Here is a 26,613-nt window from a genome sequence, read left to right as displayed (position 1 = left end):
ACAAGGAACTATTTCTTCACCAAGGCATTTGGAAAGGCTGCCCAGAGATGTGGCAGAGTCACTATCCCCGGAGGTGTTAAAAGAACATATCAATGTGGCACCTCAGGATGTGGTTTATTTGGCATGGTGATGTCGGGTTGACAGTTAGACTTGATCTTAGATGCCTTTTCCAACCTTAAAATTCCTGTGATTCTATGATAACTCTAGTGCTGAGCCCAGGTGCAGCTGAGCACACACTGCTCTGTGCTGCAGGAGCTGAGACTGCTTAAGTCAGAGGACATGACAAGCAACGACACAGACTGAGATGCATATATTCCCAAGGATGCTTTTTGTGCTCCATCTGATCTGTAACAACATACAGTTGGGGTTTGCTGTGCACTTTAGAGACCTGACTGCCAGCTATTTGACTTCTGATGAAAATACATTCACAAATTCTAAAGTTAAGCCTAACTAAATATTTACATCTCATTCTTCCCAAAGGAAGAATTTTTAAGTCAAAAAAAAACCCCCAAAACAAAAACGTAGGAAAATCTGGCTGAATAAAGAAATGCAGTCCTGATATTCTCCCTTTTCACCTTGTAAAGGGAGCTTTGGGAGCTGGATGAGGATGCACTGTAATTGTTGCTCAAATCAGATATGATTAATAAAACAGATGGAAGCTTAAATATAACACTGATTTTTGTGCCTAGAAGAAACAGACCAAAGAGAGTTGGAACTACATCTAATTTATTTTTGCTGGCACCATGGTTTATTTAAAACTATTATGATTCAAGAATAACTGAATCATTCCCAAAGTATGCTTTCTATAACCATGTGTAAATATTTGTGCCAAAACTCAAATTCTTAAATTAATTCAAATCTCTGCCTTTCAATTGAAAAGCTCCCTAGATTTAACTGTTGTAACTCTCCGTATATTAAACAGTTGGGTAGGAGAGAGATTTTGCAGTAAGTCAAGCTGAGCTTGATAATAAAAAATATTTCCACAGACATAAACTAGTTCTGAAAAAATTAAGGAGTCTTAAGAGATTATAAGAAAAACTATTTTTGAATTCCCAAAATGCTCCAACTGAACAGAATTGTTTGGGAATTTAAATAAGCACAGTTGTTCGAGGACAAAAACAACCCCAAAACATGTAATAACTGATGTCCCTGTCTCCCATGAGAAAGCATAGCCTCTGCTGCATACAGCAGTAGAGCCAGAGCTATAAACTACTGTTCAGCATGTGCTCACTATGCTCCCCTGTAAAAAAGCAACAACAAAACATCTCCCTTTGAGGTGTGCAGGGCATCCTCTCCGAAAATCACTAAAGGCTCTAAGTGTTCCCATACATTAGACTCCCAAGCAAAGTCAAGTCTTCATTTTCAGGATGTTTGTTTTGGACAAAACCACATTCCAGGGTCTAATAGCTAGCAGTGGTGTCACCTGACCTCAGGGAGGTGAAGAGCCTAGTAAGCAAAGCAAGGGAACTCTCTCCCGTTTCCAGACCCTCTGCTCTTTGATAATACTTTTTCAGGGTAAGAAATGAGGAAACACTAACACATACTGCAAAACCAGAGTTGCTGAACCACCACCAAGTACTATAAACTACCAGTGTGAAGTTCATTGTGCACCTGTGTACATTCAACTATCATTATATCAACAAACCTGGGCCAGAGAACAGACATCTCAAGACAAAGCCAGTCATATTTATCAGGATAGGGAATTTTGTTTGGGTTTTTTGTTGTGGATGGGGTTTTTTTTCCCCCTTTTCCATCTCTCCCTCAAAATAGATGTGGATACAGCAAAGGTTCTAGGAGCCCCACAAGAAGGTGCAGTAAGAAAGGTGTTGGACTGGATGTAATACAGAACAAATCTAATTTTCTAAAATCAAGTTCAGTTGCAAAGAAACAAGGAGCTCATTTATTAGGGAACTGGACTCCATCACTACTACAGTTCCAACACATTAATAGAACTTAGTTACAGCGTGCAAAGCGCAGTTCTAAGACACAGAGCCTTTCAGAAAACTTCTTGCTCCTCCTGTGCAAGACAAACTAAAGACAATTTCCTTTAGTGTCTCTTAACTCACCATCTCCATCAGAAAACGGTTTGCTCTAGAATCCAAACTATGTCAGCACCTTATGTTTCTAAGACTTTTTTAATTTACAGAACTTAACTCACATGGAAGACAGACCAAAACAAAAATTGGGAGCTTTTCTGTTTCAACAATGCCTGGCCTGTATAAATACAACAATAAATACAACACACTTTCCCAGGAGCAATTGTTTTGGCTGCAGTTTCAAACCTCAATCTGAAAAGCAGCAACAGCAAACCTTTGTAAAAAACTTGTAATAGTTACCTATGTATGAAAACTCAACTACAGGTACTGAGCAAGTGACATCAAAATGCAAATACTGACACACAGTGGACAGATGAAGTAAAACATGGCAATACAACTGTGTCAGCAAGCCTTCTCTAAAACGTTTTGGGAGAATTCATGCCAGAACTGATTGAATTACATAAGCACAACTACAAGCACACAACTCTTTTTAATACCAGTGTACGATTTTGAATATAGATTTTATAAAAAGCTAAGAACAAAACTATTCCATTCAGTTCAATTTCACTGACTCAGTACAGACCAAGTTATAAAAAGTTAGTGTTTATATTCAACAGAAGTTATCTGTGTCAATACAGAATAATATCAGTGTAAACCGTTGAGATACATATTCCTAGCTGGAATGAACACATTGGTGGTGAAGAGGCTCTATTCCATGTCTCTGGTCATAGTATTTACAGCGACACCAGACAGGTTGCTATGATCAGATAGCCTGTGGTCCTACAGGTACTGAGCCAGTACAGCACCTTGCTGCCTCTGAAAAATTTATGTCATATTTCCCTGGTCTCTGGACTGTTTAATTCAACCCTCTGAGCATTCATCAAATGCTCCCATTTGCCTGACTCACTAATTCAGTGGAAAAAAAAAATCCAGATTTTGTCTTCATTTCCAGAGATGTTTTGTCATTTTAGCACACAAAATTAAGCTTGCAATGAGATCTAACAAGTGCCAGAATGAGCTATGGGCCAGGATCAAGAAGGTGCAGCCACAGTGAAAATCCTTCCCTTTTTGGATGTAGCGAGTTATTAAACTGGCTCATCACATCCCAGGGAAAGCACACACCCATAAACAACATACAAAAATCCATCTGAACGTCTTTTCATCATAAAGGGGAAAAAAAACCCCTATACACATTGGTTTTCAGATCTCAGGTTGAGTTCTGATGGGAAGCTATAGGGTGAAGTTAATTTTTTTGCATTTCCAGAAGAAAATCTGGATGTCACTAAATACAACCAAACACCCCCAACTTTTCTTCCTGGTAGCTTGCTTTCCCACAGAGCAATCTCACTGGAAGGTCAGACTTCTCCCTTCTCTGTTCCCCCAAATCTTCAGCATTACACAAGCAAGATTTTCAAACCATTCTAATTTTATGCTATGTTTCCAAATCATACTGGTTTTCATTTTTAAAAGTGTATGGTTTATGACTTTATGGCAAACACATGCATTCTATACAAGAAAATGTATAAAGTGATGAATGAAAAGGCAAGCACAAAAAAAAAAAATGGCAAAACAATGAGCTACACAGAGAAGCTTACAGCTGAGGAACTGAGTTCTGTCATACTATTTCTTCCATTTCCCTCATTGCAATCCATATGGATTTCAATTTATGGGGAAGAAAACCCCGTAAGTTTCTACTACTATAAATCCAAAACCATAGAGCATATCCCTATTAGCAGGCAAATACTGTGTATCCTTTAAGTCAGTAAAATAAAAAATAGAGCTTACCTGGAACCCATTTAATCTCCATTCCTATATCCTTTTCTTCCTGTTTTTTCTCTTTTTCTTGGATACTTTGCAAAAGTTCCCTGTATTTGGCAATTTGCTCTTCATCATCTTTTTGGCTTTTTCTGAGCTTGTCATCTTCTATTTCATGAGCTGCATCACCATCTAGAAAGAAAGTAAAGCTATTACACCCTCAAGACAGTGATCAATGCAAGTTAATGTTTAGGACACCTGAGGCACACACATTGTTTCTGAAAAACAATCCAAAATATTTTCATCTATTATTCTCCCCCAAATTAACCAGTTTTAGAATTCCCCTACTTAAATGAAATAAAAATAATACCTGAAAAGACAATTTGTCCAGCAAAGGAAATCACTGATGGGACACAGCACTTGAGTATTATTAGTTTCAGACACCCCTACAACAAAGTAGTACCTGAACCTCAAAAATGAGTTGTGTGAAGCATTTTGAAAATGAGTGCTACATCTAAACAAGTAAACCTTGCAAGATTCTGTAACAGAGATAATTTCTCAATGCCTTCATCTTCAGTGACCTGGTGAATTGACAAATGAAGCAAGTTGGAAAGAGGGTCCCGTCCCCCCCCTTTTTTTTTCTTTAGAAAAACATGATCAGAATGTGACTTGCAGCAAGCTTTTAAACAAGTGTTTCAGACAGAACAGGTTTTTAAGGTTTCAAAGATGCTGCAGCTCCTCAAACTGTAGAAAACTACATTTGAGGCAGGCTCCTTTTTCCTTTTGCTCTGGTTTAGCAGTAATGCCGTGCTCCCTACAGAACTGAGTTGCACAGACAGCATGACCAGTGTCTGGAAAGGGAGAAGACAGTTACAAATTAACAGAGTGACCTCTGGTCTTTGGCTAAAACTTAGGGTTGACACAGTTCCTCACTTCCCATCACAGCAAGAAGCTGGTTGGTTGTTGGTTGGGAGCAGAAATCTTTACTGTTCAGTTACATGCAGCTGCTTTTCCACTTTCCCCATCAGTAGCTGGGATCTTGTAGGAGGAAAGCATCTGCTTATGCAGCAAGCAAAAGGCATTAGATTTTGAAGACTGAGAAGGAAAAGAGGACATTTTGTTGTGTCTTCTTCCTGGTACAACGTAAAAACGAGAGGTGATGCTATACTGGATGGGAACTGAAGAAATATTTAAGCTAAGAAAGGCTCCTATGAAGCTGGGTAAGTAACAGGCCACCAGTTGTATTTATGACTGAGAAATCTAAGTGACAATGCAAATTGTCATACTTTCTCATTTAGATAAAACACAGGTTTCTTTTGTCAAACGTTCAGTATTGCCTTCATAAAGCCCTCAGGAGCCTTTTCACTCTGCATGCAAACAAAGACTGCTTGACAACAGCTGTGAGAAAGGAAAATGAGCTGAGTTTGTCCTCAAAGTTTGTTCAGAGTTCAAAACCCTTGTCGCTAGCTTTCAAGTACCACGCTGTATGGCCCAACATGAGGAACCACTTTCTGATGGATATTAAGGCAGCAATGCTCTCTGCCAATGGCTTGTTCAAAGACCTTCTAGCAAAACACAAACAAAACAGAAGGTTCTGGTGCATTAACAGCTGTGCTGCAAAACAAATACAATTAAGAGAAAAAAACCCAACCTGTGAAGGAAGAAAAAGCAAAAGCAGATGCTATTTGGAGTATAAAATACAAGTACAGTCTTCTTTTTTAAAAAGAGTAGTAGCAGAAGTGCTAAAAGAGCTAAGAAAAAAATCAAAAACCCTGAGGCCAAGTCAGAAACATTCCAATACAATAGTTTGTAGTGTTTGCTTTTAAATGCTGTAATTCATCAAAAATAAAAACAGTCACAGAGGCTCAATATCTTAAATTGCTGACTGACAGCTGTGTTAGCTGAGATAGCATTCTTGTAATCACAGTGTCTTGAAGAGAGAGTATTCTTAGTTTAAGATTATCTTGCAATGGCTCAGTAGATTTTTTTTTAAACACAGCCTTACAAGCTGAAGAAAGTAGAGAAATTGCAGCAGACACATTTCACAAGGCATCTGCTGCAAAGCCAAGTTTCTTTTAAAGGCAGAAAGGTAAAATTTCCCCTCATCAAGTAATGGCAGACTAGAAGATTCAGCTACTAATCTGGATGCTCACGGCCATACCATGAAAATGCACTAAATGCCTGAGGTTTATCCAGAGTAGTTGCTCGAATTCATCCAGCCACAGAAAAACCCTACAGTGCCTGAAGACCCACAGAATGACAATAAAAAGCTCTACACTTGCACCCACTGAAAACTATGGGTTTCAAGCACACTCTCCCACATTCTCAGCACACTCTGAACAAGAAGTTGTGCAGATCCCATTAGTTCATCCAAAGGATACTAAAAAACTGAAAATTTAGAATTCAAGGTAAGCAAAGCAAGCTTATTCAGAGTATATTACAGTGGAATTTTTTTGTACAAGATATTTTTCACAGAGAAGTTGAATACTGGAAGTAGAGAATGAGAACAGACAGGTAACAGTAACTGAACAGTAAGCACTACATTTGGGCTTTTTAGGGTTTTGCTTATTTTTTTTCAGGTCAGGGCTGTCTAACCACTTAAGATGCAGAAATTCACTTAGCAAATGAGGTGACACTGCAGCCTTTAAGCAGCTGGCTGTGCATCAGAGGTGACTGGGCATTGTAGAACCAGGCCTCTGAGCCAGCCAGCTGCAAGTCAAGACTAACAGCTGGCTCCTATCTAGTCATTTTGGAGCAGAGACATGATGTGCAAGAGCACACACAGATGTGGTCTTCAATTCTACAGCATGGAGCACCTCCAGCAACAGCTTGTATGAACTTCTTAGAAGAAAAGCTGAGATGACCCTTGTTGCTGGCCTTTTTAATAACACCCCCCCCCCCCCCCCCCCCAAAACAAGACAAAAGCACATGCACACATGCTTTGTAAAACACCTGACACCTGTGTCAGTGGTATCAAGCTTCTGATGCTTCATAGGAAGAAAACAATCAGGTTGTGGTATTTCTATTCTGTTCCATGGAACTCCACCCAGGCCTTGCTAAATGATAACCACTAACTCCATTTGCTAGCTTGTTTCCTGCAGAACTATTTTATTAGCACTGTGTGAAAACTAAACACAACAAAGATTCTAAAAGTTCAGATTACTTCTGAAGCAGTAGGAATGCTCAGGAATATCCAAAGCAGCTATACAGGAATAAGGGACAGAAACTAACCCAGATGATGTACTAATTAATGCATTCTAAACACCCATTGGATTCAGTGACAACAGTAAATAATTGCATGTTCTACCTCTGACACCTTCCACTTCACAGACTTCCATAATAGTTCTAACAAACAGAAACACATATGAATGCTGCTCCTTCTTAAGATGGCAAGGAGGATTCTACATGTACATGTTAAACATGTATCTAAATTTAGATGTGTAGTCAGTTATTGCACCAAATAAATTTCAAAATGGTAAAAAGCCTTAATAATGGTCTGATTTTATTTAACATTAACCACTGAAAATAAGATTAGCAGCATTATTTTAAAAAAATAAGTAAAACTCCCCCAGCAACTAATTTTTCTTTCTCTACACATGGGTACCTCTGGGATTGATGCACCATCACAAAACAAAAGATCTACTGTCTTTGTAGACTCATATTGCAAGTCCAGTCCCACAAAGGACTCTGCTACCTGCTCAAGAGTACTTCTGTGGGGACCAGGGCTCTACATCGAGTTCCCTCTGAGCCTGTCAGTGTTCAAGAAATATTTGGACAACTTTAAGATACACAGTGTAATGTTTAGGTTGCCCTGTGTGGAGTCAGAACTTGGACTCAGTGATCCTCATGGGTCCTTTCCAACTCAGGACACGATCAGGGACAGCTCACTAAAAGCACACGGGTAGAACTGCTTTGTCATGTAGTCTGTTCAGGTATTCTGGGTGGCTGTGCAAAGCAGAGCAGTAGAAAAGATGTTCTTCTTGCAAGATAAAAAACATGCAATGAAACCATAATGCTTAACTTGAAGCATCATTGAAAATGCCATATGAGAACATACTGGTGCTCACGGTCAAAACAGTGATGCTGGGCTGGATTTGATGCACACTGCACATGCTTCCTAACTGGAACAAAGGCATCCAAGGAAGAGAAGGTTCAGAAGTCATGTAAAGGACATACTTTGTGCTGTGAACCACAACATCCCAGGTCACCGAAATACTTGACATTACAAAACTGTTGTATAACAGAAATACTACATTCATGACACACATATTTTAACTTGAAAAATTCCATAAAAAGCAGATCATATCAGGCCAACAAGAACCTGTTTATAAATAAAACATTTTAGTAAGTTAAAGAAATATGAATAGAAGTCCAGAACATTTTTTCCTTATCACACTCCCACATTTCCATTCAAACAGCTGACATTGATTTCTCCCACTTGTGCATTTCCCATTGTGTCCCATTCCAAATAATTCTGCTGGATGGAATCCTGCTTTCTATCACATAATTGGATGGACCAAAGGTCAGGAACATGTTAAAGACCTGGCAACATAATTCCTCTATTGACATCTTTTCAAAGCACCATTAGAAACTAAACCATTAGACATTTCCAGGTTTAAAACTTAGTGGTGTGATAAGATTATCACAGCTCAATTTTCCTTCCCAGCAAATGAACTTTTAAAAAATTTCTTAAGTGTTGTTCACTTACAGATGTTTGCTTTCATCATCACCCTATTACAGATCATATAATCATAGAACTGTCTAGGTTGGAAGGGACCCCAAGGATCAGAGAGTTCCAACCCCCCTGCCACAGGCAGGGACACCAACCTCCAGGCCTGGATCTACACAAGGTTGCCCAGGACACCATCCATCCTGGCCTTGAACACCTCCAGGGATGGGGCATCCACGACCTCTCTGGGCAGCCAGTTCCAGAACTTCATCACTCTCTCTGTAAAGAACTTCCCCCTCATATGTAATCTAAACTTTTCTTCCTTTAGCTTCAATCCATTCCCCCTTGTCCTGCTATTATCACCCTTTTAAAAAACTGATTCCCCTCCTGTTTCTCTGCTCCCTTCAGGGACTGGAAGGCTGCAATGAGGTCCCCCTGCAGCCTTCTCTTCTCTAGGCTGAACAAGCCCAGCTCCCTCAGCCTCTCTTCGTAGGGGAGGTAATTACAGATGCTACTCTTCAACACAGCAGCACTCTTGTAGGTAGTAAGATGGAAATATTTTCCTCTGCATCTACTGCTCCCATTTAGATACTTCACTAAGCATTACTAGAGAAAATAAGGATCATGGAGATGTAGTTACTGAGTGCATTTTTAGGTAAGATGAGAAACAACAGGATATCAACCCTGCCAAGATACTGCCAAGCTGAGTTTGATACTAGATTTCCCAACTTTATAACCACAAAATCTGTAGTGTTCTCTGGCATGCTCCAAACACCTGCTACAATGCAGCATGAATCGATTTAACATCTGTTTGAAAGGCCCGATTAAGGTTTCATGACATTTTCTTTGCCAATAGATATTTTTATATATTATTATTAATTGAAAGCAGACTAAATTTTACAGAACCACAGAATGGAAGGGGTTGGAAGGGACCTCTGGAGATCTTCTAGTCAAACCTAGAGTGGGTTACACAGGATTGTGTCCAGACAGGAGAAGGAGACTCCCCACCCTCTCTGGTCAGTATGTCCCAGTGTTCTGTCATCACAGTAAAGCCTTTTATCTCATGTTCAGACAGAACTTCCTGTATTCCAGTTTGTGCCCATTGCCCCTTGTGCTGTCACTGGGCACCACTGAAAAGACATCCCCTTGATACCCAACCTTTAGATATTTATGGGTATTGATCAGATCCCCTCTCGGTCTTCTCCAGGCTAAACAAGACCCATCTCTCTCAGCCTTTCCTCACACAGAGATGCTCCAGCCTCCCAGTCTTGGGCGTGGAAACATTAAAGGCAATTCAGGAATTTACAATTGGTCCACCATACACAGAAGATTTACATACCTTACAAAGCTAGATGACACCGTCTTTATGTTCTTAAGAATAAGCTATGTGAATTCTGCTGCTTACCCTTCCCCTCGCCATGTAAGACCTACAGCTTAAGAGTACCAGAAGGCCCACAGCACAGCTTTTCTCCCCTGCCATTCACATTCCTCTGGTCACCCAAGAAGAGCTAGTGCTGGAGTGAAGAAGCTCTGTACAATCTGCATCCCCCTCAGCACCTTTTGAGGTCTGGAGCCCATTCAGTGTCCTGTCTAGGCCCCTCCAACAAGCACAGCCTCAGGGTAATTTCTTCAGTATCACGTTGCCCCACAGAGACTTTAGGATGTGTATAGGGGGCCACAAAGAGGACAAAATACTACAGAAAAGTATGAACAGATCTCCAGAGTGAGCTTTGTATCTCATTCATTTAGTCATTAACCATTGTGCATTTCAAAGCAGGACTCTTCCTCTGAAAAGGAAGCACCTCAAGTTCTACTGAAATGAATTTTATCTCAAAAACGAAGATATTAAAGAGGTATTTCCAAATTTGACAGAGAAATATTAAGGTCCCCAGAAAAAAAAGAGAGGGATGAGAGCGGGGGAGAGGAGGGGAAGAGAAGAAAATTATTTTAGGCTCAGAGGTGCAAACTCCTATTCAGAAAGCTGCTATGCAGGGGCTCAATCACGAGGACATAATATTGTCTCTTTAGAAGACAACATTCATATAATTTTCTGAAGATATAATTTACATATTTAAATAACCTGTGTTCAAAACACTCCAGCTAATGACTTTGAGGACAACATTTATTAACCTGAGTACCTTGCTGCGGTTCTTCCTCTTCTTCACTAGATGAAGCCAAATAAGCTTGAAAATCCATGTCAAGAAGTTCCTCTTTTTTAAAAGTTCTGCTAAGCGACGTCACTCGTTCATGATCCGTTTCATCCCACGTGATATCCACCTGAAAAATAAGAAAATGCTAAAATTAAACAGTGTAACACTGCCTTTTTAGAGAAAAAATATGTGATACCTTCCATTTAAGAAGCAATGCAAACCTGCTGCTAATGTGTCTACAACAATTCCCTGTAATAAGCATTTACTAAAGTCAGTGTAGTTAAAACTTCCTGGAACTGTTTTATAATGAGTCTTAACTGCCTGAAAGACTGATGCAGCCTCCTCATGCACTGAAGGGTTCTGTAAGAGGAGGTCACACAACAACGAAATCTCTGCAAGCCAAATTTCCTGTGTGCCAGAAGATACTGGTGTTGAAGCAGCCTCTAAGTCCTCTCCTAAGTCCTCCAGCAGGAACTTGTTCCTGGAACCACAGGTTGATGGCAATAGGGACAACAAAAGGGCACAACTGCACCCTGAACTGGAAGGTGAAACAGATCTTGACTGGAAAAATGATGCAGCAGAAATTACTTATTTCTCAACTGATCACTTCTCTTCATGGCCAGATGAAGTTTGTGGCTGTCACATTAGACAGAGCAGGAACAAATAGCTACAAGGAGAGGAAACAACTGTTTAAAGCCTTGCACTACCACCAGAAAGGTTCTTGTTGAGCTGCACATCCATTTTAGGCAAGTTAAAAGATTTAACTGTGAATAACAAAGTAATCCCATGTGCAACTTGTAATAGAAGTATAAGGTCAAAATGTAGTATTTAATTTGTAACAAAGAAGCCAAATTGCTTTTAAAATCTCAAGCTCTAGCTTATTTATGGGCTTGTAGCTTGTGGTTCTGTAACACACATCTTTTACTACCTTTGATGTCTTTAATTTCAAACGACAAAGATAATCAGGAATCTTCTCCCCAGTACTCATATAATTTATAAGCTGACAACAAAACTAAACACATTAGAAAAACATTACAAAAACATTGTAAGGATACCTTTGAAGTTCCCATAGCTGCAGATGTGAAGTACTTTGGCTTATATACAGCTACATTGACTTCTGAGGCTACATCTTTTGGCTTCTCATCAAATGTAACGTTATCTGGAATAAATCTTAAAGACAAATAAAAGATGTTATTCTTCAAATACACTGGGAAAGCGTAGCATGAACTAGGCTTACGTAGCATAAACTAAGCCTAGCTCTAAGCTTTTAATGAGTGTGGTACATCAGGACAACAGAATTTGGTAAAAGGAAAAGTTGGTAAGCCTGAAAAGGAAAAAAATGACATGGACAATACTCTTACACATGTAAGATTAACTGCCTGGCTTCTGCACAGCTAATCCATGGGTTTTTCATGTGTACCACCACCATATTATGGAGGTAAAGCAAATAATCAGCGTGGTATTGGCAGGTGTGGGGTTTGGGTGTTTGTTTGCTTCAAGAGTAATATTTTCTGAGAGCTTAATATAAAAAATTCTGAAGGGAAAGCCAATAAAATTAATTTGGTAACAGATAAATAAAAAACTCAAAACATTTACTGGGAAAGCCCAGTACATCTTTAACATTAGAATTAGCAGGGAAAAAAATTTTAAAAGACCAGTCATGTACCAACGGAGTAAGATAGATTTAAAAACCCTTTGTGCATGACATGAGAAATTACTTGGACTTTTCCTGTTTTGTTAAAAATCATTGCAAATGTAATACGATGAATACTATTCAGAATTACAACATAACAAAGTAGGGGATTAGGAAAAGCACTAGAGAATTTTAAACAGCTGTATCTCTTGTAAAACTGTATCTTTCTAAAAAAGCATAAACTGTTTAAAAAAAAAAGCATCAACTGTTCAACAACAAAAAAAAGCATGAACATGTTTAAAAGCATGAACCATGATAACCATGATAACATGCTCATTTGACAGAGATATTCTTCTCCAGCATGGTTCAAAACAAATGAATTAAGCTGCTCTAGAAAACGGTTCAAAGCAAAAAATTTAGCTTTCACTGACTTCCAAGAGTACCCATAACACAGGTCCCAGCAGACAAAATCAGCTTCTGTCAAAACTTAGTTTGATTTAGTTAAGGTCTCTTCTGCTTTTTGTAACAAAAGGAAATGCTAACAATAAAGCACAACTATAATTCACATCACTTTCTTTCACAAACATGACTTATGAAACAGTAGAGCTTCCAGCTCATTCATAGGGGCTGGCACAGTGATCTATTGCAGCTTCATGATGACAGCAGCCAATGTTCTTGCCCCGTGGTAAGCAATCCTGTAATAGAGCCACCTCTGGACCCCTGGGGGGAGAGGGAAAAGCAGCACTGTGGTGGACTGTTTTCTAATTCCTACCACTTCACTTCATTGTAGCAAAAAGTTGAAGATGTAACCAGAACATTATACTGGACTTCTCTTGATAACAGTTGCTCTAAGCAGAGATTCCCTCCAACTTTTCATACTCTAATAAAAATGCTCAAAAAGAGAAAAAACAATCAAAGGAAAAACCTAACAACTCACTGATTTTTTTTTTTTTAATACATCTCATTTTGGTCACAGAATGAAGATCATACTATAGTTTACTCCAATTTTAAATTTACTTTACTTTTCCCTCCCAGCCCAATGTACAATAAAGCCACCACTGGAGTTACCTGAGGTCTATGAAAGAGCAGCTACTTTCAAATTCCAATCCATCACATTCCTCATAAATTTTATTGGCTGTTTCAGGAGAATCACATTCAACAACAGCATAGAAGTATTTCAGTCGCTTAAATTGATACTCCCGCAGCTTTTCCCTATAAATCCTGCAAAAGTGGGAAACACCACAATAAAGTGAGCTGGCTCCAACAACCTTTCATCTGCTAAACATTTTAAATCCAACTCATTAGAAATATGCAGCACTCAAACACTCTCCTACTCTTAAAATAAGAGTAGTTGCTGAGCAGCAGGAAGTTCCACCAGCATCTGTTCAGTTTTACTCAAATAAAAGACCAGTTCACAGAATTGTATTAAGCACATGCCTCCTGTGTCTGACTGCTTCCCACAGGCAGCATAAGGTTAGAGGTCTAGTGCAGCACACAGTAGCACCTCTGTGTAGGGCTACAGAAAATTGCATTTGATAGTTGCAATTATCCTGGCTCTTAACAAGGCTGATGAAAAGGATGTTCATACAGATGGAAAGGGACCTGTTAAGAACGTGAGACAAACTGGGAAACTGTAAGGACAGATGCTAGAGAAACGAAGTGTAGGAGTGATGAGTAAGTTGTATGGGTGAAGAAAGGATCAGGATACTACCCTGGGTAGCACAGGTGGTGGTGCTGTCATAGGAGGTGACAGCAAGAAAGAAAAGCAGGTAAGAGACTGAGAAGCGGATGAACTGGTGGAAGGATGGAGGAGAGTAACTGCAGGGCCATGAATTTAAAGGGTACAAACACAGTTATCACTGGGGTATCTCAGATATTTGAATTTCAGTTTGTTGTACTCCAGAATTTCTAGAGCCAACTGAGCACTAAATCCAACACTCCAGGATGTGCCTTGATGCACACAGAAAAGCTGACTTCAGCATGCACTGTGAGTTCATCATACAAATCCCTGATGCACTTGAGACTTTCTTCAAAGGGATCTGCACTTCATGGAATCATAGAATGGCCTGGGTTGGAGGGGACCCCAAGGATCATAGAGCTCCAAGCCCCTGCCACAGCCAGGGCCACCAACCTCCAGGCCTGGATCTACACAAGGGTGCCCAGGGCCCCATCCAACCTGGCCTTGAACACCTCCAGGGATGGAGCATTCACCGCCTCTCTGGGCAGCCTGTTCCAGCACCTCATCACTCTCTCTGTAAAAAACTTCCCCCTAATATGTAATCTATATCTTCCATCCTTCCTTTAATTTTAATCCATTCCCCCTTGTCCTGCCACTGTGTACCCTTTTAAAAAGCTGATTCCCCTCCTGCTTCTCTTCTCCCTTCAGGGACCTCTCCAGTTCCATACAGACATGGCTTTCACGCAGAACAAATGAGAATAAAAAGACACGCTTGAAGAAGCCTGGACCATGGTAGAGCTGAGCTCAGCCTGGTAAGACAGGGCTCCTGCTGCTAGTGGTTTTCAAGAAATCTCAGGCTGGAAATTCATAGCCTAAGTTAAAGTCCCTGTTGGTAAGGCAGCTAAAAATTTTGAGAAGTAAGGAAACATGGAGATTTTACTGCACAGATGGCAGTTTGTAGAGAAAAAAATGCTATGTGAAGCTCTCCACATATATGTTCCATTAATTATTCCAATGAGCTATACAATAAAAACATCGAACTCACAGAATCGTAGGGGTTGGAAGGGACCTTGAGAGATCATTGGGTCCAACCCCCCCTGCCAAAGCAGGAACTCAGTTATCAAGAAGGAAATTTTCTCAAGTTTCATTATAATGCATTTATTCAATGCATTGACAATTAACAACTCTGAACATCAGTTGTAAAATATCCCTCGAGAAAGCTCTAAAATTAAGTCATCCACAGGAGATTCCCACATAGGAATTTTGTAAACAAGAGCTGACTGGGATTTTCACTGAGAATTATTAGACACAATATCTCTCATCTGAAGATAATGCTAAATACCCATCATTCTCTGTGGTATTCTCTGGGAGATCAAACAGTTCCACAGGCCCTTTTTGTTCTTCCTCTTTCAACCTCTCTTTTCCAAATTCTGAAGGATAAATCTACAAATACAAAAACATAAAATAAAGTTTTAAGAGTAACAGCAACAGCATAATGTACACCAACTAAGAAAAAACATCTCTCTCTAAAAGGCTTCGCCTTTGTCTTTTTTTCTCTAAAATCAGTAAAGGGATCAACTCTATAAACTTGAATTTACAAAAAAGACAGTAGAATAAACAAACTGCCTCTTAGGAATGACAATATTTTGGCTGAGATGAGGAACAAAAGGAACCCTGGCTTAGTTCACTGCACTGCAGCCCTTTTCAGAAAGGGGTATTTGACTAACGTTTCTCAGAAAACTGCACGTAGACACTAATATTAGAAAAACATAGCTTAATTGATCAGAATTTATCCAGTTAATAAACTCAAAAGTGGCAAAACCCAAGAAGCTTAGTGCAACAATAAAAGGGGTTGGAAAGCATTTAGAAGCCAGGTTTAAGGCTGTGTTATGTACCACAACAACCACTGAAAATTAAATTTGCCAAGGAAACGTAGTTTCTCCCTAGTAGTACTTGGTGCTGACCTCACATAAATGAGAAGTTAACAGCTTCAGGATCTAACTCCACCACATATATGCCCAATGCTGAAAAGCAGCCTGTAATTTTTTCTAATACAACAAGTTAAATTGCAACACAGTTTCTCATTATTCAAGTTAATATCTCTTCTGGTTCTTCTACAGCAATGTCATTGGTTCTTACTCTATTGTCTTTTCTTTCCTTCTTTTTATTTTCATGGTAAAAGCCACCACTCCTTTTAGAAATCAGGTCTTACCTTAACAGAAAATACTGTTCCTCCTTTGGGTGTGAAAGAATTAAATAGAGCCAGCAAATCTTTAGCCTTCAACCTATCCCAATCCATATTACAAACTGCCAGTCTACTTGTAATCTGAACAGAGAGAAGAAAAAAAAACAGAGAGGCATAAAGTTCATAGACTTAATTCCTGTAGGTTTAATTCCTGACTGCTATGGGGAATGTGCACAACCATCTCGGAAGCATTATGGGTAAAAATCATGTCATCAACAAACTCAACTGAAAAAATAGAGGAAGCATTTTCCTCAAGACTTTGTATCACTTAAACTAACAAAGCAGCACAAAAGAGACTGCACCATCCATAGATTTAGGATTGCAGTTACAGCACCAGCACTTAGGATTTTGTTATCGTCATATGGTTAGGTCTCAATAGCAACTAGTATCACAGTATCACAACAGCACTAGAGTATTGTGATTTCTGAAACTGAGAGCAATTAGCATATAAAAGTCCCCCTTCACTGTCTAATGATTTCTGCATTTCTTAAAGCACGAGTTCAAACTTTTTTTTTTTAAAGTGAAAAAATCAATAGCGAACAAAAGCAGCATTTAAATTTCAGAATGTCTGAGAGTAAATGATGTTTGCTCTCATCACTTATAGCTCATCCATCTACAGATGAGGTAAGAGGGAGAGACACCAGTGAAAGCTGCAAGTCTCTTATTTTTGGCCAATCCCATCATGATGTCCATTCTGTGAACCTTTATGAAAAATCACAGAATTGCAGGGGTTGGAGGCTCAAGAAATCATCGAGTCCGACCTCTCAGACACTTTCACCAACTGTTTCATAGATGAAGATCTATAACAAACTCAGAGCACCCTTCTGAGTTTGTCATGCAGCAACCTTTCACACACAGAAGTGTCACTACCTCATCTCCACGAGGGGCATCCTTATCCAGCTCGCGCCAGGAATGCTCTATCTCCGGCTCCTTCGGAAATACTGCGTTTAAATCCTCGTCATCATCTGAGCTCGTTTCAATGTTCCCTATGCCTCTAGCTAGATCAGGGCCACTATCACTTTCTTCACTGTCTTCTGAATCACTGTCTTCTTCACCTGTTCCCTCATCGTCTTCTCCTTCTTCCTCCTCATCTGCTTCCTCATCATTTCCTGGTTCCTCTTCCTCTTCTGTTTCCCCACCATCTTCTGGCTCCTCTTCTGATTCTGCATACTCAGAGTTATCACTTGCAAAAACTTCTTCCTCTGTTTGGCCTTTACTGACATCACGTTGATCACAAGTGTCTCTGCTTACAGTCACTGAAAGATAAACATGAGGTTATCTATTTTTATGCTTTAATTACATAGGATCCTATACAAAGAGAAAAAACACCTCAGGTTTTCTTCATACAGATTTATAGAACCCTCAAAACGTATGACAGACAGTCCAGGAATAACTACATTAGGGAAGTTCAAAAAATCCTAAGTTATCAGTATCACCTCTTCAGTTTGTCTATCTGAATCACTCTTCAGGTTCACGACTGTGTTATCAACCTCAAACCCTAAGAAAATATTATTGTTGTTCTATTTCTATGTATAGAATCAACAGGCAGAAATTAGATTTCTGTAATGGAAGAACACATGATCAATATAAAGACGCTTTCAGTCAAGAAGTGCTGGTATGCAGAAGTGTTCACAGTTCATATTTGCCATTCAGTTTGATAAACATAGTATACAGGAACTAAGGATATAGTAAACAGCGTATACAGTACTGTACACTCTACTAACTGAAGCATAATTTCTGCTCCAACAATTAAAAGGACATGGATGTTCACAACCTTCATGAAGAATCAGCACTGATTCCGTAAAGAGATAACCAACTCCATTTCTTCAGCAACACTGAATCCAAGCCAGTATTGTGTGACTAATCACGTGAAAGAAAAATTTTCCATGGATAAAGCAAAAGCAACAACATCCAAGTAAACACATTGTTATTTGTTATTGAACAACTAACCCGATTCTTTTATTTTTCCTCCTAGGGAGCGGTCCCTCCTGGGAGTTTTAACTGACACAGTACCAATTGGTTCCAAAGACTTCTGCTTGTTTTGAACAGAAATTAATCTTCCTCCTGATGCATCTCCTTGCTTGCCTTCCCCTTTACGTAAAATACCCTTGTTTCCCTGAGAGTTATCAACTTCTGCTGCAGTTTTCTTAGAGACCTCTTTCAAATTGAACTTAGATGTAAGTTTTGGTCCTCCTTTTTTAAGGTCATCTGCTTTTGTCACTGCATCACATGTTTTGTCCAACCCTGGCTTGATTATTTTGCTCTTCTGCCTTGAGATACCATCAGCAGGTAGTTTTGCAGAATCTGCTTGTCCTTTAGGTTTAGCTTTTTTCTTCTTCTTTTTCTTTTCAGTATGTTCTTTACTATCATCTTCTGAAATATCCGAGTCAGATTCCGACAGGGCATAAAATTTCCTGAGGTTCTCTGTGGAAGTATAGTTAACAGGGCGACCTCTTTTATCTACTGTATATTTCAACTTAAACTTCTTGTCGTGGAACATAGCCCGGAATCGTTTGTCAATCTTGATTTTACGCTCTTTCTCTGGCATCTCCCAAAACCTGGGGTCTCTAGTAATGCAGCTGAACCGCCCATCGTTCAGTATTTCTGCTTGGGATGCCATTTTTGGTGCTGCTGAAGACTTGGACAGCTACAATATGAAAAAAAACAAACAAATAAGACACCACTTCTGACTTAAAACAGACAAATAATTACCACAAATTTAGACACAAAATTGAAAAAAATTAAAGAAGGAACGTTAGGTTTCTAACCTATACCTAAGAAGTTCTTTTCAAAAGCACATGCAGCATCTAAACGAGTCATAAATAATTCTGCAACTACCACAATCTTGCCCACAATTCTTAGTTTCCTCAGACAACAAACAGCTAAAAAATCATATGGGGTGCAGATAGAGCCTTAAGTGGCTCCCTATCAATCCAACACCTCAATACCTCAGGCAATTTAATGGACTCAGAGAACACATCAGGGTGCAGGGGGCCTTTAAAGGTCACCTAGCCAAACCCCCTGCAGTAAGCAGGGACACCTTTAACTAGACCAGGTTGCTGTGAGCTTCATCAAGCCTGACCTGGAATGCCTCCAACACATCTCTGGGCAACCTGTGCCAGCGTCTCACCACTCTCACAGCAAAGAACTTCTCACTAATGGCTAATGCAAACCTGCCCAGCCCTACTCCAGCTTAAAACCATCGACCCTCATCCGGTCACTACTTACCCTCACCAACAGTCCCCCCTCAGCTGCCCTGTGACCCGTTCAGGTCCTGGAAAGCCACTATAAGGTCTCCCCGGAGCCCTCCCTTCTCCAGGCTGGCGGAGCCCCAGTAAGAAGTCCGAAGCAACAACCCGTCCCGACAACCCCGAGTTTCGCCGTACGCCAGACCCCAGCCTCGCGCTCCCCGCGAGGTCCGGCTGCTTCACGCGCTAAGGGACCGGTCAAGAGGAGGCCGAGCGTCTGGGACCGCGCAGGCCGGTGCCGCCGGCAGCTGCGGCCGAGCCTCCGCGCACGGCAGCGGCGCCGCGACCGCCCCCGAGGCGCCCCGGACACCCCGCTCCCGTGGGGCCCACGACACCCCGCTCCCTCCCAGCCTCTAGCGGCGGCAGCTGCAGCCTCGGCCCAGCCCGAGCCCACCGACCGTGCGCGGCAGCCGGCTCCTCCCGCTCCCTCACGGCAAGACGCACCACCACGCGACGGCGAAGCAACTTCCGGCAGCGCTACGGCGGCCGCGAAAGGATAAACCACACCCAACCATTCACGCGGCGCAACCGGCGGAAAGCGGGTAACGGGGGTGGAAGTGCGCATGCGCAGAGGGAGGCCACTAGAGGCGGCGCGGAGGGGTGATTTGCTTCCCGCGCATGCGCCGGGCGCGGCGGGATGGTGGGAGCTGAGGCTGTGGGAATGCGGGTCCTGAGGGGCGTCGGCCGCCCCCTCATGCTGGGGGGGTGGAGCGGCCGTGGCCGCCGGCTCTGGGCGCCGCCAGAGCGAGCCGTGGCCGCCGGGCCCTCTGCCGGTGCTTCATCGGGCTCAGGTGCCCTGAGCCCCTTCGACCGGCGGCTGAAGCGGAAGCAGAAGAACTGGGCGGCGCTGCAGGCCGAGCCCGCCAAGTGCGACTACCTGCGGGAGGAGGTGGGGGTGGCGGCCGGCGGCCCCGGGGCGGCCCCCTCGGCAAGGTGGGGGAGGCGTCAGTGGGGAGGGCTGGGGGAGGCCCCGCCGGCACCGCGGGCGCTGCTGACCGGCTGCTTTCCCCCTAGGTCGGCGGCAGGATAGCGGACAGGGTGTTTGACATCACCAGGTAACTGGCGGCGAGCGGCAGCGCCTCACCCGCCGCGGGCCGCCCTGCAGCGGCAGGGACACGGCCAGGGGGTGTCATCCCCGGGAGGGAGCGATGGGTGCTGGGCCTCTTTCTCTGCCCTTCGCCGCAGCGGCGGCCCCAGGAGGGTGCTCGGCGTGTTTAGGCCGAAAAGGCGTCGGGAGATGAGGGGACGAGACCTACTATAGTCTTAAACTTAGCCCAAGCCTTCGTTACGTTTTACGTTGTTAAACTTCTTCTTTAGAACGTTTCCTCTTGCTTTGGATGTGGGCTCTGGAAGAGGTTACATAGCTCAACATTTAACGAAGGTACCGGCTCTTTGTCTTTGCAAGCGTTTAAAATAAGCACGTATTTATCTCTCAGTCTTCAAGCAGGGCTCTGTTATAACTTAAAGCAATTATCTGGATTTTAAAGAGAGAAATCCATTTTCCCCTCCTCGTATCTCTAGCTGCTATCCGAAGATGTGCGTTGGACAGACTGTTAGCCTGTATTTGTTATCCCTAAAGAATTAAAAAAATCGTAGTGTAGGGGAAGCTGTCTGTTGCATGACACTTAACCTTTAACCCCAAGTAGAAATACACGTTTCTTTGATCAATGTATTGGATGTGCTTTTTTGTTAAAGAGAATTATTATTGTGGGGACTTTAAATGGGGAACAGCTTACCCTTCATGAAGCACACTCTAAGTAAAGGTGCTTCATTAGCCGTTAATTCATACTTTATATCTGGATGAATTTATACCCAAAACCCAAGAATGTGTTCTCTGTTATTCCTTTTACCTCAACTATTCTTTCTCTCTGGGAGCAATTTCTAAGTTGGGGGGGAAATGCTTTTTGGTTTACATAAAACTTTTATTAAATGTTAAAGGGATTCCTTCTAAGTTGTTTTAAGCCTGTGTAAGGATTTCAAAAAGTTACTAATGTCAACTGATAAACGAATTTAAATGTTTGATAGACTTCTAAAATTTTGTTTTAGGAAACAGTTGAAAAACTTATTCAAGTTGATATTGCTGAGAATGCTTTAGTAAGTAGCTTTTCTCACTCCTAATGTGCTTCAATTACATGACATGGAAATGCACGAGAAGTGAGTTTATGATCCTGTTTTTCTTCTAACACAACACTAGAAAAATGCCATAGAATCTGAAATCCCTACGGTCAGTGTTGTAGCTGATGAGGAATCCCTTCCTTTCAGAGAAGATACATTTGATCTTGTTGTTAGTAGCTTAAGGTATGTATTAATAATTCATTTACTTCTTTTGTTGAATATGTTAAATAATGTTATTTGAGAGTAACTTTAAGGACAATGAAGATAAGTAGTGCATTAAACAGCTGTAAGTGATGCACTGTGAAACGTACTTGCTTATTTGGTGCATGTAATGTTAGGACAAGCTGCTGTTCTGATGGTTCCTTTTTGTTTGTTTGTTTTCCTTCAGGACACCTGTAGCTTCTCTTTCCTGTGATTTTACTAACTCATTTTCAGGACTTATCATCTCCTCACCTTCCTATGTAGATAACAGAATAATTTGTTTGCGTTACCTGAATTTTATTTAATATGCAATTATAAAAAGTATATTTTTGTTATTTCAGTTTACACTGGGTGAATGATCTTCCTAGAGCTTTCAGAGAGGTAAGAAACAGGTTTTTAATAACAGAAGTCAACACCTGCTATAGCTTGATTTTTTGAATCCTCAGCTTCTTCCTACAGGTGAAAACCTGTTTCAAATCAGCGAAGTTGGGAGCGAGGGCAAGGAATATTTTAACAAGTTTGCTGGTTTTTCATTTACTTCAAGTTGTTCAAGTCATTAATGGTCTTGTTGTCACCTGCTGGCATGAATTGGAGTACCCTGCTGTTATGGTGATAACAAAAATATAAATCCAAATACCTTCAGTACCTATTACTTTTTTTTTAAAAAAGGTTTGAAAAGAAGTATATACTTCTATCTGGAATATACAAGTTTAATGGAGTGTCAAGTATTTTTAACTGCACAATAAAAATAACTGATTCTTTATAATGTCCCACGAAGGGGAGTGAACCAGGGTTCTTGGACTAATTTCGTTGTGAATGCCAGCTTTGGGACCACTGGTTTTAACTAATGCTAACTGCCTTCGATGCTTACATTTCTTACCTGATAATTAAAGACTGCTTTATTAGCAAAGAAAAGGTAGCTTCATTAATACCTAATTAAAGACCAGTTTAAAAGACTTTGCTTTCAAATCAGTATGACAGCAAAAGCTTCTGTTTGCCTTGTTAACATGGGTGTGTAATTTGGATTTTCTGGCTATCTAAATGAGGGATTGCTGCGAAATCTTAAGGAAAAAAGAAAGTATGAATTTGCTGTCCTTGTCAGAAGGGGGCTAGGAGTTTTCTAGGCAAAGCAGCTTGTCAGTCTCGGCATTTGAGTCATGATATTTCTCTTCTGTCTGGTTAAAAGTGTGTGGGGTAAGCTTAGTAAGAATTGCATTACTCAGTTGTGTATTCAGAAGTGGGGAGATTGCTGTTGGAAACTGAAGACTCAGTTTTCCTTCCATCAAACCATTAAAATACATTTTAGCTGCCCTCATCTGAGAAGGTAAAAGTAAGGATAACCTGTCTTAATCTACCTCCTTTGCAGAAGCACATTAGTGAAGGATATTGTTTTAGGAGTATTGCTTCCATAGTGCATTCTGTGTTTCTTGATTTTTAAGTGTAATTTGGGGGGATTTGCTCTTGCTTGAGGGCAAACACTCACTTTTTGGCAATGCTGCAAAATAACCTGTCTGAAAGCTTTGGTGCAGTTTAAGTTCATTTCAAAGAAAATACTAAGAACTTCTTAGTTACATAGGCTTAATAACAAAAAACATTTCTGTTGTGGTTTTTTTTCCTTTCTGTGTTATAGATTCACCAGGTTCTTAAGCCAGATGGAGTATTTATTGGTGCAATGTTTGGGGGTGACACTCTGTATGAGCTTCGCTGCTCCCTGCAGCTAGCAGAACTGGAGAGAGAAGGGGGGTTTTCTCCTCATGTATCACCATTCACTGCTGTCTCTGACTTGGGACATTTGCTGTCAAGAGCTGGCTTCAACACCCTGACTGTGGTAATTATAAATAGGAGAACAATCAGACAGAACAATCCAAAACATCAGAATTGCTGGTATATAAAAGAAGTACTATTTATGAATGTGTTAGCAATGTACTGTTTCCCTCTGCGTGCTGTGCACCTTGCTGAGTAAGTTGCTGAAGAAGCCTGGACTGCTTCTGTTCTTGGCTTCACTGTGATTAATGAAAGCAACTGAAGTGTATCTTTGGCCAGGGGCCCAGTAGAATTTGGATGGTCTTCTTGGAGAAATGTCAGAGACCGTTAGACCAGTTTAAAAAAAAACAAAACAACAAACTTGAGGCACTCCTGCTGTTTCTTTTAAAACCAAGAAGAAAATAATGGTGTTCAGTTAAAATTTTATTGCAAAGCTTTTCAGAAATGTTAGGATGGTATTTCTTTTTTTTCTGAGAAATCCACAGTTTGAACAGAATGTTCAATAGTCTGTTAGCAGCTTGCAAGGCTGGCATAATGCTACTGGTTTAAGTTGATACGCTCTAATATGAAGCTTGTCCATTCTTTTAGGATACTGATGAAATTCAAGTAAACTATCCGGGGTTGTTTGAGGTTATGGAAGATTTGCAAGGCAAGTATATGCTTGGTGGAAACTTGAGTGCTTTCTGTATTGGTGATGCAGACTATGTGTTTCTTAACTCCAAATCATAGAATGGTTTGGGTTGGAAGGGACCTTTCCCACCTCTCTGTGCTCCGGTGTTTGACCACCCTTGCTGTAAAGAAACTAATTCCTTAAGAAAAAATTAGACATAAATAATAAAACTTACTGTACCAATGCAACTGTTAGTTTTATTCTCCTCTCTAGTGAGTTCAGGAAATTGTGCCTCTCAGCAGATTTGTGTTGTGAAGCAGAAGTCAAAGATCTGTTACTTTGTGGTCTGCTGTGAATTGTCTGTTTTGCTTATTTGTGAATAAATATTATTTGTTATTCGTGAAGCCTGTTCAATGTAAGCAGCTGAAAAGCCCTGAAAGGGAGACAGAAGTATATATCCCACATACTAACTTTTCCTGCTAGCCTCCCTCATCCCTTTCTTGGAATTAGAATAAATATACCCTCAAACTGGAGTCTGCTGAGGAATGACAAAACAATGGAGGTGCTTAACAATTGACTTAGTATTCTGGTTGCATTTGTCATGGACAGTGAACTAGTCATTCATATGCAGCTGTTATTTACAGAGCATCTTCTTACTCTGGATCAGCTGCTGTTGTTTAGAGTAACTCCTAGTGAAAATAAACATTATTGTTTGCAGAAACATTCAGTTGCAGAAAGTAATTTTTTTTAATTAAAAAATCTTGTGGGAAAGTAATTTTAATGCTTTTCTTTTTTTAAAAAAATTAAACACACCAACCAAACAAAGCCAACAATGTATGAGGGGGGTATCTGAATAAACAATGTGTACTTAAATTATGTTACAAAACCTAAATGTTTGTATACTCAGCCTGAAGAAGTAATAATTTCAGATCATTCCCAGCAATACAAACTGTAAATTGCAAAGCATTGGCATTAAAAGGCCTGGATTCTTATAGCTAAGAAACTCGCCTGATTATTTGTCGTTTGTTGTTCTCTTACAGTGGGATTCAGAGGTTTTTCTATGCTTACTCTGGTTGAATAAAAACCTGTCATTAGTGCATGACATTTAACTCATGGAATATGCTGTATCTTCTTTTTCTTAAAGCTAAACCATATTTTTAGGTATGGGGGAGAGTAATTGCTCTTGGAATAGAAAACCTCTGCTGCACAGGGAGACAATGTTGGCAGCTGCTGCAATATACCGAGGTAAGCATTGAGAGGTAATGAGTTAATCTGAAATGACTTTAATAATCTGAAGTTACGTTAAGAACCTATTTTCTGTGTCTTTTTCTGTGACCTCTATGTGCAAAAAACCCTCAAAACATTTTGGAGTAGAACAAAATACCGTTACCGTAAAGATATTTTTAACCTTAATTATAATGACAGGATTTGAACTGTGTTGATGCACCAGTATGAGATATTTTTATTGTCCCAAATCTTTCACCAAGAGGCATTATGATGAATATATCATATTTAGTTCTGATGTTTTGAGAACTAAGTTTATCTTAGAACTGATGTTTTCTGTACCTCTTTTTCTCCTCCCTTCCTGCCCTGACAGAAATGTACGGAAATAGCGATGGCTCAGTACCTGCCACGTTTCAGATCTATTACATGATTGGCTGGAAATTCCATGAGTCACAGGTAATGTGAAGCTGAACTATTTTCTGTTTGAAGGTACTTTTAAAATTACTGAAGCTTTAAAAGCTTTTTACTAAATATTTTAAGGTCAAATTAGCCCTATATTTTTTTCTGTCTGTTTTTTAGGCAAAACCAGCCCGTAGAGGTTCTGCAACAGTTTCCTTTGGAGATCTGGCAAAAATAGATGGACTTCTTTCAAGGGAGAAAAAATAATTCTTCATCAGAAATAATTGTTCTGAAGCTTCTGTAAAACTGCAGATAAATCTTCACTTGTACTTATCATGTGACAACATTTGGAAATTATTATAATCTGCGCTCAGCAGCATCTTGTTTTTTGCTGCCTATTCTACATCAGCTGTGTAAGATGGTGTTGTGAGACAAACATTTGAGCAGTATTCTAAGTGAATATGTGTTCTCCCAATTTCTGATTAAATTACTATTCTCGGATATAATGCCTCTTCCAGCATTTTGGTATCGTAGACTGATCCAGGTATAATGTGCAAGTCTTGAGTGTATATCACCTTATGTCATTTTTAATTATTCCTAAAGGATGGTAGATCCTAATACAGAAGACTACTGGCAATAGGTGCATTTGTAAGATATCCTATATGAGAAAATACCAGCGGGCACACAGATTTGTTAATTTTTTTTGTGGGTTGGAATTTATGGATAAAAGTTATTGTCAGTTATTGCTTTTTTTTTACTTGTGTATAATGAAGTGGGAAAGTTCTACATTATAAAAATATCTCAGGTTGCTACCCTTCCTTACAGCCCCCTAATTTAATTACTTCTTTCATCCCCAAAGCAAGGATGTTGCTGTACCTGAATAGTA

The 26,613-nt window shown here is 40.4% G+C and overlaps 2 protein-coding genes across 3 annotated transcripts in view; one reads left to right on the top strand and one right to left on the bottom strand.

The window, feature by feature from the left end:
- ESF1 (ESF1 nucleolar pre-rRNA processing protein homolog) overlaps positions 1 to 19,894 on the bottom strand; it is a 33,403-nt gene extending 13,509 nt beyond the window's left edge. The window contains exons 1-9 of one of the 2 annotated variants that reach the window (XM_084261521.1): positions 19,813 to 19,894; positions 18,117 to 18,813; positions 17,037 to 17,422; positions 16,134 to 16,247; positions 15,264 to 15,364; positions 13,312 to 13,464; positions 11,666 to 11,780; positions 10,599 to 10,737; positions 3,822 to 3,983 (exon numbers count right to left, since the gene is read on the bottom strand). In XM_084261521.1, the coding sequence (XP_084117647.1) occupies positions 3,822 to 3,983; positions 10,599 to 10,737; positions 11,666 to 11,780; positions 13,312 to 13,464; positions 15,264 to 15,364; positions 16,134 to 16,247; positions 17,037 to 17,422; positions 18,117 to 18,786 (1,840 nt within the window). In that variant the 5' untranslated portion in view covers positions 18,787 to 18,813; positions 19,813 to 19,894. Of the gene's footprint in view, positions 1 to 3,821; positions 3,984 to 10,598; positions 10,738 to 11,665; positions 11,781 to 13,311; positions 13,465 to 15,263; positions 15,365 to 16,133; positions 16,248 to 17,036; positions 17,423 to 18,116; positions 18,814 to 19,394; positions 19,449 to 19,812 lie in introns of those variants that run through there. The other variant, XM_084261522.1, reaches the window with a different exon arrangement.
- Positions 19,895 to 20,052: 158 nt separating this feature from the next.
- Positions 20,053 to 26,219, top strand: NDUFAF5 (NADH:ubiquinone oxidoreductase complex assembly factor 5). Its single transcript, XM_084261763.1, has 11 exons — positions 20,053 to 20,303; positions 20,429 to 20,469; positions 20,732 to 20,795; positions 21,461 to 21,508; positions 21,609 to 21,712; positions 22,072 to 22,111; positions 23,361 to 23,558; positions 24,083 to 24,143; positions 25,266 to 25,349; positions 25,702 to 25,784; positions 25,908 to 26,219. The coding sequence occupies exons 1-11, from the start codon at positions 20,076 to 20,078 to the stop codon at positions 25,992 to 25,994; spliced, it is 1,038 nt and encodes a 345-aa protein (XP_084117889.1). The 5' UTR covers positions 20,053 to 20,075; the 3' UTR covers positions 25,995 to 26,219.
- The last annotated feature ends 394 nt before the right edge of the window (positions 26,220 to 26,613 follow it).

Source organism: Gallinula chloropus (assembly GCF_964237585.1).
Source record: "Gallinula chloropus genome assembly, chromosome: 3".
NCBI lineage: Eukaryota > Metazoa > Chordata > Aves > Gruiformes > Rallidae > Gallinula > Gallinula chloropus.
The sequence above is the reverse complement of the archived record's forward strand: the minus strand, read 5'-3'. Positions and strand labels throughout refer to the sequence as shown.